Source organism: Crocuta crocuta, unplaced genomic scaffold (assembly GCF_008692635.1).
Source record: "Crocuta crocuta isolate KB4526 unplaced genomic scaffold, BGI_CrCroc_1.0 scaffold344, whole genome shotgun sequence".
In the NCBI taxonomy this organism is placed as follows: domain Eukaryota; kingdom Metazoa; phylum Chordata; class Mammalia; order Carnivora; family Hyaenidae; genus Crocuta; species Crocuta crocuta.
In genome coordinates this window covers 726,605-736,381 of record NW_027533081.1, presented here as the reverse complement: position 1 = coordinate 736,381, position 9,777 = coordinate 726,605, and the positions used below count along the sequence as shown (strand labels likewise).

General features: G+C 57.2%; 1 protein-coding gene across 1 annotated transcript in view; it reads left to right on the top strand.

Annotated features, from left to right (window-relative positions):
- Positions 1 to 9,086, top strand: part of PI4KA (phosphatidylinositol 4-kinase alpha) — a 120,372-nt gene extending 111,286 nt beyond the window's left edge. Inside the window, exons 44-55 of the mRNA XM_077745944.1 lie at positions 187 to 316; positions 1,286 to 1,356; positions 2,603 to 2,675; positions 2,759 to 2,829; positions 4,077 to 4,186; positions 4,637 to 4,741; positions 4,840 to 4,965; positions 5,392 to 5,512; positions 6,003 to 6,162; positions 6,889 to 6,978; positions 7,459 to 7,542; positions 8,636 to 9,086. Coding sequence (XP_077602070.1) covers positions 187 to 316; positions 1,286 to 1,356; positions 2,603 to 2,675; positions 2,759 to 2,829; positions 4,077 to 4,186; positions 4,637 to 4,741; positions 4,840 to 4,965; positions 5,392 to 5,512; positions 6,003 to 6,162; positions 6,889 to 6,978; positions 7,459 to 7,542; positions 8,636 to 8,687 — 1,193 coding nt within the window. The 3' untranslated portion in view covers positions 8,688 to 9,086. The remainder of the gene's footprint in view (positions 1 to 186; positions 317 to 1,285; positions 1,357 to 2,602; positions 2,676 to 2,758; positions 2,830 to 4,076; positions 4,187 to 4,636; positions 4,742 to 4,839; positions 4,966 to 5,391; positions 5,513 to 6,002; positions 6,163 to 6,888; positions 6,979 to 7,458; positions 7,543 to 8,635) is intronic.
- The last annotated feature ends 691 nt before the right edge of the window (positions 9,087 to 9,777 follow it).

The window sequence follows — 9,777 nt, the reverse complement described above, 5'->3', positions numbered from 1 at the left end:
TTGGTTGGGGGGGGGGGGGGGGAGGCTGCTGAAGGGTCCCAGGGACCCTCCAGGCATCTGCAGACCACACTCAGAAGGGCTGGCCTCGGTGCTGGGGACATCTGGACACCTGGACTGTACATCTGGCAGATGCCTGGGGTTTCCTTGAGGGCCTTCGGTGGCTCACCCCCTTGGTTTCTCTGCCAGCTGACATTGGCGACCTCCTGGAGCAGTTAGTGGAGGAGATCACAGGCTCCTTGTCGGGCCCAGCCAAGGACTTCTACCAGCGGGAATTTGATTTCTTTAACAAGATCACCAACGTGTCCGCCATCATCAAGTAAGTGGCGTCAGTCCTGGCCTATGGGAATTGCACGGAGGATCCCCGCTGGTTCTAATGAACAGCCAGGGCTGAGAATCTCTGCCCTGGCAAGTCAGGTCTCTTGAAAGTGTAGCAAAATGCGCAGCTGTGCAAATTTCAGAAAACATAGCTTAGTTTCATTCTAGATACTGCCCCCTAATTTGAAACCACTCTGCTCTCTCCAAGTCCTGAAGGGTGTTAGGAAAACCAGACTCCTTTGCAGCTCCCAATGTCATTTTACTGATTTATCTCCTGGGCCGTCCATTTGTGAGGGCTGGAGTCAGCTGGCCAAGTGGCTGGGAGAAGCCCCAGCAGAGGGAGCACTGGCTGCCTGTTTTCTCAGGTGCCTCATTCCCTGGGCTGTATCCCAGTACTCGGGCTTCTCTCACCTTGGTCACCAAGTGGCCTAGACTGTGTGCCCTGAGGCTCTTTCCTGGGCACAGTACTAAGTAGAGCGGTGATGTAGCAGCTTCTAGCCTACAAAGATAAAGGGGTGGGGGGTGGCATTTCCTGGGCACCACATCAGGCACTTGATCCCATTTTACCTTGTCATCCTCATCCTAGGGATGCAGGAAGTCGAAGGGGTCTGCCCAAAGTCAGGCTGCAAGTGAGCAACAGAAGCAGCGCTTGAGCATAGACCCCAGAGCCAACTGTGTCCCCTGTGTGTCTCTGACAGCAAGACACACACCCCACACACAGGCAAGGGGCAGCGACCGCCAGAAAACTCCACCTTGGTTCCCCAGGAGCCATGAAGCCGACAACTAGGGGACAAGGACCCCTTGGAGTGGCTTCCCAGAAGAACTGGTCTAGCAGGGCCTTCAGTAGTAGCTAGAACTAGGAGAAGAGGAATGGAGAGTCAGACAGGAGGGGCCCTGGGCTGCCCCCCAGGAACCCCAGGGGGCTAGTTCCTGCAGAGACCAAGCAAAGCATTTCTGTCCTGTTTCTCAGGCCCTACCCTAAAGGCGATGAGAGGAAGAAGGCATGCCTGTCAGCTCTGTCTGAAGTGAAAGTGCAGCCTGGTGAGCAACCCCACTTTTGGCTGATGAGACAGACCTCTTCCTGAGGGTGGGCAGTGCGGGTGGGCACCGGGATCAGGGAGGTGGCCAGCCCATGCTAGCCTGGGGCCTGGGACGCTGGTGTCCCTCTCCATAATCTGCCCGATGAGCTGGGAGCTACTTCTCAACAGACACTCTTTATCTTCCTTGCTGCTTTCTGTTTTTCTTAAACCCCAGACACTGTCCTTGGCAGCCATTTTTCTAGAAGTTTCCTGAACTCCAGTAGAACAGGAGCAACACAGGCCACACAGGCTGTGGGCATGGGTGGGGGTGTCACAGGTGTACTGGGCCCAGGACACCCACAGCAGCTGACCTTTTCTTGACTCGTTGAGTTGAGCTCCCTGCCCTGCCCAGTGCAAACAGTAGCTCAGCTTCTCAGAGAAGGCTCGACATCCATGCAGGCCTTGGTTTCCCTGCTCAGCAAGCCCCCAGACTCCTACAGCCCATGCTGCCGGGTCTTGTCCTGGAGGCACTGGGGAGCCAGCCAGGACTCCAGGGCAGAGCAGTAGATTGCGCTACTGAGAGAGAGACTGGAACTGGCCAGGGAAGGAGGGTGTGTGGACATGGAGGGGACAGCATGTTCCTTCTGCTCCTCCTTCCCCTGGTAGCAAAGCCCATCTGACCCCACAGCAAGGCCTCACTTTGCTTCCCAGAAGATCCAGGACTTCCTGTGTCAGGACCTCTCCTGGAAGCCCACTCCCTGGCTGGGATCTCTCCCACTTCTTGGGTCTCAGGGAGCACACCCTAGTCCCCTGGGGGAACTGCCAGTTCCTGGACCAGGAATAGGCTTTCTCTTGTCCTGCCTACTTGACATGTGTGCTGAGAGAGGGGAGCTACAGTCAGTGGATGAGTGTAAGAACTGCCTCCAGGTAAATGGAGGCAGGGTAGGAAGCTCCTGCACGTGCCCTGTGAGAGCAGCCAGCTCCGTGCCTGGCATTGGACAGCCGGTGGGCCCCCAAGGAGCAGCGTGCTAGGTCTGTAAAGCCGAGGGTTGATGTGTCCTCCTGAAGTATCTCTTGGGATGTGGCAGCTCCTTTGTTAGGTATCAGGAAGGGTCCTGGGAAAGACCACAGATCAGGGAGGATGAGCCCATAATGGCCACAGAATAAAATATTGGTGCCTCAGGTGAGGACCTAGAAGCTCCATCTGGGGGGGGCAGGGAGGGGGTTATATTTGGGCTCCCTGTGACTTCCTCTCTGTCCCTGCACAGGCTGCTACCTACCCAGCAACCCCGAGGCCATTGTGCTGGATATCGACTACAAGTCTGGGACGCCCATGCAGAGGTGAGAGGCTGCCCGTCTTTGCAGTTCCCTCGCACACAGTTCTCATTTGCTCCAGCACCCATGTTCCTTCTGTTGTTTTGCAGTGCTGCAAAAGCCCCATATCTGGCTAAGTTTAAGGTGAAACGATGCGGCGTTAGTGAACTGGAAAAAGAAGGTCAGTGAAGAAGTTCTGACACAGCTTGGGATCTAAGTGTTTTCTCTGGAAGAGGCCAGTTTTAGGGACATATTTAGTTTACTACCAGCTCCCCATGAAAGATGACGTCTATCCACGCTCAGTCTGAGCCCTTGTTTAGGAATGTCACAGAGCTTGTGTACAGTGACAGAGACCTCTGGAAACCAGCCCCAGGTCAGCCATCAAGTCCAGGAGGCACCTTCCTGAGGCTGAGTAGCCCAGAGCTTTGGGGGGATACCATGCAGATGACACAGCCTGGGTGGCCTCAGCAACAGAAATTTATTCTGGAGGCCAGGAGTGCCACATCGGGGTGTTGGCAGGGCCATGCTCCTTTTGAAGGGTTCTAGGGTAGAATCTGTTCCATGTGTTTCTCCCAGCTTCTGGTGGTTGCTGGCAGGCCTTCGCAATCCTTGGCATCTTCATCATTCTGACCTCTGCCTCTGTCTTCACAAGGCTTCCTCTCTGTGTGTCCATGTCCATTTCCCTCCTCTGATAAGGGCACCAGTTATTGGATAAGGGCCCACCCTAACCCTCATTAACTTGACTGCATGTGCAAAGATACTATTGCCAAAAATGGTCACATTGTGCAGTTTTTTGTTTGCTTTTTAATGTTTTATTTATTTCTGAGAGAGAGACAGTGTGAGCAGGGAAGGGTCAGAGAGAGAGGGAGACACAGAATCTGAAACAGTCTCCAGGCTCTGAGCTGGCAGTCAGCACAGAGCCCGACGTGGAGCTCAAACCCACGAACCGTGAGATCATGACCTGAGCCAAAGTTGGATGCTTAACTGACTGAGCCACCCAGGCGCCTCCACATTGTACAGTTTTGAGTGGGCATGAATTTTGGGATGGGGGTGTGGCCCTCCACCAGTGTGGGAACATGCCTTCCATGGCCTTCCCTGCACTCTGGCTCCCAGGTGCCCTAGGATGCAGACAGGCACACACCACTGCCCCCCAGCTCATAATGCCCGCTGCTGATTCCAGGCGCACCTGGGTCTCCACTTCCAATGAAAGAAGGGCTCTATCTTCAGTTCATTTAAGCCTAAACATTCTTCAGAAGAGATCCCAGGCCCCATGGCTCCACCTGCTGACCCCAGGTGTCTGCTGGGCGTCTTTGGCCTCCTTGGGCCTTTGCAGAGACAATCCCCATGATCCCCAGTGTTCCTGGCAGGTGAGCAGGGCCTCTCCCTGCCTCCAGGCTAACAGGCTGCCTCTCCACCCCCTACATGCAGGTCTTCGGTGCCGCTCGGACTCTGAGGACGAGTGTGGCACACAGGAGGCTGATGGCCAAAAGATCTCGTGGCAGGCGGCCATCTTCAAAGTGGGAGACGACTGCCGACAGGTAGTGAGGGGGCCAGGCCTGCCCTCTTTCCAAGGCTCCAGGTGCACTTCGGGGTCACACCTCACCTCACAACCACAATCTTTGTTTCCCACATTGGGTTGAGGAGCTACAGAGGAAACCAGGGCTCTCTGCCAAACCAGGGGTCTCTCCAGCAGCTCCCACCCACTGTCCATCCCCTGGCCGCCCACAGGGGGCTGCCCTAGGGCACAGGCACTCCTGACCTGCATCCCCCATTGGACAGCGTGGGCGCAGTTTAGCCCAGTGCCTGGTGGTCAGAGCCCAGCCCAGCATGCTGTGCACTGAGGCCAGATGCTCCAGACCCCTGCTCAGCCATGGCCTCCCTCTTTCTCCTTCCCTCCCTCTCTCTTCACTGGCAGGGCTGCTAGCAATCCTGTGAACTAGAGCACAGGAGGCGGCCAGCTGACCACCCCTTATCTCCCTGGTCTCCAGGACATGCTGGCCCTGCAGATTATTGACCTTTTCAAGAACATCTTCCAGCTGGTTGGCCTGGACCTCTTTGTCTTCCCCTACCGGGTCGTGGCTACCGCCCCTGGGGTAAGTTCCCTGCACAGGAGCCCAGGGGCTGTTCCCAGTGCCTCAGGCCAAGACGGGTCCTGCCTGCAGGCCTCAGCACCTGGCATCTTCCTCCCCAGTGCGGAGTGATTGAGTGCATCCCCGACTGTACCTCCCGGGACCAGCTGGGCCGCCAGACGGACTTCGGCATGTACGACTACTTCACGCGCCAGTATGGGGATGAGTCCACCCTGGCCTTTCAGCAGGTGACCAGCGGGGCAGCCCCCAGGCCAGAGGTTGCTTGTGCTCTCCATCCCATCATTCCCAGCACTGCTTATGGGCCAGCACCCTGCTTCCCAGAGTCCTTGTATGTTAGGGGGTAAAACCAGGGCACCTCATAACCTCCTTTGGGATTCAAAGGAACCTTGAAATGGGCTTGTCAGGAGAATGCAAATTCTTGGTTGTGGAAGGAAGGAGCTAAACCCCTAAACCCACAGACACCGTCACTTGTCACTCCTGTTCCCAAGATCTGGCCTGCCGATTTGGGCTCTGCCTCTAAGGCTGGGAACGAGAGCCCAGAGAACGCCCCTAGGCCCCGGGGTCCCAGGAACAAGGCGGGAGAACGCCCACAAGGTCCTGGGTGGTGCAGCCCTTGAGGGCCATCCGCGAGCACCTGGGCTCTCTCCACACAGGCGCGCTACAACTTTATCCGGAGCATGGCTGCCTACAGCCTCCTGCTGTTCTTGCTGCAGATCAAGGACAGGCACAACGGCAACATCATGCTGGACAAGAAGGGCCACATCATCCACATCGGTCAGCCAGCTCCCAGCGCCACCCGTCTCCTCTCCCTTCCCCGCCTAGAGCCCAGAGCAGGACACCAATCCCCAACCCACAGATGAGCCAGCCATGCTTGAGTCACCCAGCCAGGAAGGGTCCGGGTCAGGGTTCAAGTCCAGCTTTGAGACCAGAGCTGTTGGCCGCTAGGCTCTGGGGGCGAGTAGCAGCGGGGCCACAGTGCACGGGGCACTGTGGGGTTGGAAATGGGAACCTGGCAGAGCACAGCTCATCCGGCCTCAGGGCCAGCCTCAGCTCTGCTCCAGCCTGGCTCCCCACCTCCATCTCTTCTTTTCTTTCCTGCCTGCTGTCACCCCTCACCCTGCTGCCCCACCATCTCCAAGTAAACATGGGCTGTGTCCAGCTTGTGGGGTGTGGGGAGCCCGTGCCTCCAAACCCTGGCTGAAGCACACCCGTTTCTCTGCCCTGGCACCTGATTCTGTCACAAATGGCTTTGGGGGTTTTGCAGACTTTGGCTTCATGTTCGAAAGCTCCCCAGGCGGCAACCTCGGCTGGGAACCAGACATCAAGCTGACTGATGAAATGGTGATGATCATGGGGGGCAAGATGGAGGCTACACCCTTCAAGTGGTTCATGGAGATGTGTGTCCGTGGCTACCTGGCTGTGCGGTGAGCTCCAGAAGGGGGATACCATGACAGTGGGGAGGAGGGTGGGCCGGCGGGCACCAGTCCTGCATGCCACTTATCCCACAAGATCCCTCAGAGGTCCCATGGGGCTGTCTCAGCCCCCTTTTTGGATGGAGGGACTGTGGTTCAGAGAGAGCACGGCAGGTGCGAGAGGCTACCTGCTGGCCCAGACAGCCTGGGCCTTGCCTTCCCATCGCCACTCTGCCCACCTGTGCCAATGATTTGCTGGGTGTCTGGGTGTCAGTGTCCCACCGCATTTTTAAGTCTTCTGGGTATGGCCTTGCCTGGCAACACCTTGGGCTCCCCACTCTGAGCACACCATTCACCCCTTCACCCAAGCCTGAGCCTTTGCCGCCACACAGTGGGATGGTAGCACCTGGACTTCAGCCCGGAGTCTGTTGGAGCCTGCGTCACGCCCGCTCAGTGCCCCTGCCCCGCAAGAGGAGGAGGGTCAGGGTGTGTTTGCCCTACATGCCTGCACTTCCTCAGCTGGGCACAGACACTATGGCTGGAGGCCTCAAGTGGGCAAACCGGGGCAGGATGCTCAGACTGTTCCAGATGTGTGAGCAGCTCCAGCCTGGCCGCTGCAGGGAGATGGGCCGCCGTGTGCAGCTGTCAGGTGGTGGCCGGGTTACAGGAGTGCAGGCAAGGCCAAGGCCACCCCACTCAGGCCAGCCTCCTTCCCCTTCCCTCCCTTTGTCTCCCCAGACCCTACATGGATGCAGTCGTCTCTCTGGTCACTCTCATGTTGGACACGGGCCTACCCTGCTTCCGTGGCCAGACAATCAAGCTCTTGAAGTAGGTCCTGGGCAGATGCGCAGGCCATTTGGGGGGTAGTTGTCCCCTCAAGGTGGGAGCCTCTCAAGTGCTGGTGAATGTGATCATTATCAAGGCCAAGCGCTCTCCTCAACCCGAGAGCACACAGGGTTCCTGGGTGAGGGGCTGTCACCACACCAGGGCTGCGGACATTCCAGGTATCCCTTCATGTCTGGAGGATGCAGGGCCAGCCCCTGCCTCCAGGCCTGAGGCTTGCAGCAGCTTGGCCCCAGGTGGTGCTGGGGAAAGGGACAGGCCCTCCAAAGCCAGCCGGGAACAGTGTCCTTGCCCCATACAGCTATTCCCAGGAGGGAACGTTCCCTCAGCCGACCTTCACCTGAACAAATTCCCACAAATGCTAAGTGGTGTGTTAGCAAGACCACATCCCACAAGGACAGTAGCCCAGAGGGAGCAGCTTCCACGGGTGGCAGGGGACAGCCCTGACACTGCCCTCACCCCCAGGCACAGGTTCAGCCCCAACATGACAGAGAGAGAGGCTGCGAACTTCATCATGAAGGTCATTCAGAGCTGCTTCCTCAGTAACAGGTGAGTCTCCCCCTTCCGCTTTCCCCTCCGGAGCCAGCTGCCACACACCAGTGTTTTCTGGGCACCTTGTGTGGGCCCACGCCGGGGCCAAAGTGTCAAGGATGCTGCTGTCCCGGGGGACTCTGAACCACAGGTCCTGAAGAGAACCCTCAAGGGGTGACAGGGTGCTGGGTTAGAGGGGCTGGGGATGTGCCGAGGGGAACATGCAACCGAGCCCTAAAGACCTGTGCCCGCCTGGGACCCAGCCTGCCAGGCCAGGCGAGCTGCTGGTGCAAAGGGCACACGGGGAGGTGAGCCCAGCCCGGCCTGGCCTGGCCTGGCCTAGGAGCAGAAAGAGCTCTGAGAGGCCTCAGCCCCACCCCTGCTTCCCCACACTTTCCTCAGGCTGCTGCCTGGGTGGTGACAGGCGGGCCAGGGTGGAGACAGGCCAGTTGGCCATTATGATAGTGGGGCCATGAGAAGAGGTGGGTTCCAGGTCTGAAGGCAGAGCGGGCCAAGCACCTGGGCAGCTGGGGAGCCGAGCTTCCCCCCTGGGAGGTGGAGACATGGACTCAGAGGAAGGCGACGAGCCAGCCTGGTGGGCCTGATAGGAGCAGAGGAACGGGAGGCAGCTCACGGGCAAGCCTGGGGAACACGACGCGGGCTGTAGAAGGCAGGACGAGGGAGGGCTCTTCTGATTGTCTCATTGGCAAAGCGGGACAGGCGTGTGTTGTGGGGCGTGGCGGGAGGACGACGAGCTCTCGTTGTGCGCCGTGTGCCAGGCCAGGGGGCGGACTCACTCCCGGTGTCTGGGGACATGGAAGATCCTTGGTTGGCAACCCCCCCTCGCCAGAGTGTGGGGCACAGTGGTGTTTGGCTGAGGAGGCCCAGGAGGAGACAGCAGAATGGGGCTCACGCAGCCATTGTCGCTGGTGGGGAAAGGAATGTCCCCAGAAGAGAGGCCAGAGGGCCTGCGATTTTGCATTTGCACCTTCAGAGAGGGGCTAGGGGACACTTCCCAAGCACAGCTCTCCAGGAAGACATGAAGGACGCAGAGGGGTGACGGACGCAGACCAGACGGTCTCCTTACAGCCTCCCTCCACTGTCCTTTCAGGAGCCGGACCTACGACATGATCCAGTACTATCAGAACGACATCCCCTACTGAGGGTGGAGCCGGACCAGTTATCGTGGCCGCCCCCCCAAGCCGTCCTGCAATCATGGAGCTGAGTGAGCACATCCCCACCCTGGCTGCTGTTCGTGGTCGGAACTGCTGGGGGCCCCGTCATTCCATCCATTGGAATTATTTTTATAGGACAAATAGGACAAAAGTCCACCATACAGAGCCTGGCAATCCACTCCTTCCTAGTGTGACCCACATGTGACATGTGAGGCTGAGATGACAATCCTCCGACAACACTCTGCATGGGTGTGAATAATTCGTTTGCACTGGACACATTCCCAGCACATTCCCTAGGTACATGAAGTATTTTCTTGTGTATAAAAAATTATATTCAACTTAAGATTTAACCAATGTGAACAAAATAAAAACCAACGAAAGTGTGAATCCCAGGTGTACATTTGGCTGAGGGGTGATTCCTGGATACACTGGGAAGGGAACAGCGCAGTGTTTCCTTTCCCGCCAGGAGTGTGGCCTCAGGGAAGCCTCTAGGGGCCCAGGTCATGCACTGAAAATAACACTGCATTTTCCCGACGTGCTCTGTTCTGGCTTCTATGGAGACCACCCAACCGCCCCATCCATGTCGCTTGCTGCCACAGGTGTGGCTCCGTGTCCTGCCTCTGCTCCGGGACTCCAAAACCTTTGTGCAGCCAGCCCCCAACAGCCACCTACTCCCACCCACCATGACCCTCTAATTAAGCAGGTAGGAAGGCCCCAAACTAAAAGGGCGACACAGAGCAACTACAAATGTCACTAAAGTTTAAAGAGCATTTTTAGCTTTAAATAGTAGATCTAGATGAAGAGAAAACCAGAGAACAATGAAATTACCCAAAATAAAGCAAAAGGGAAAGCTGAAGGAGAAGCTTCCGGTGGGATTCCAGAGTTGATGGTAAACACAAATACTCCACTTCAGGAAGCACAGTTGAGTCCTGAGCAGTATCAATAAGAAAATAAGGGGCGCCTGGCTGGCTCAGTCAGTAGGTAGAGCATGCAACTCTTGGATCTCAGGGTTGTGAGTTCAAGCCCTACGTTGGGTGTGAAGCCTACTTAAAAAAAAAAAAAAAAAGCCAATTATGTA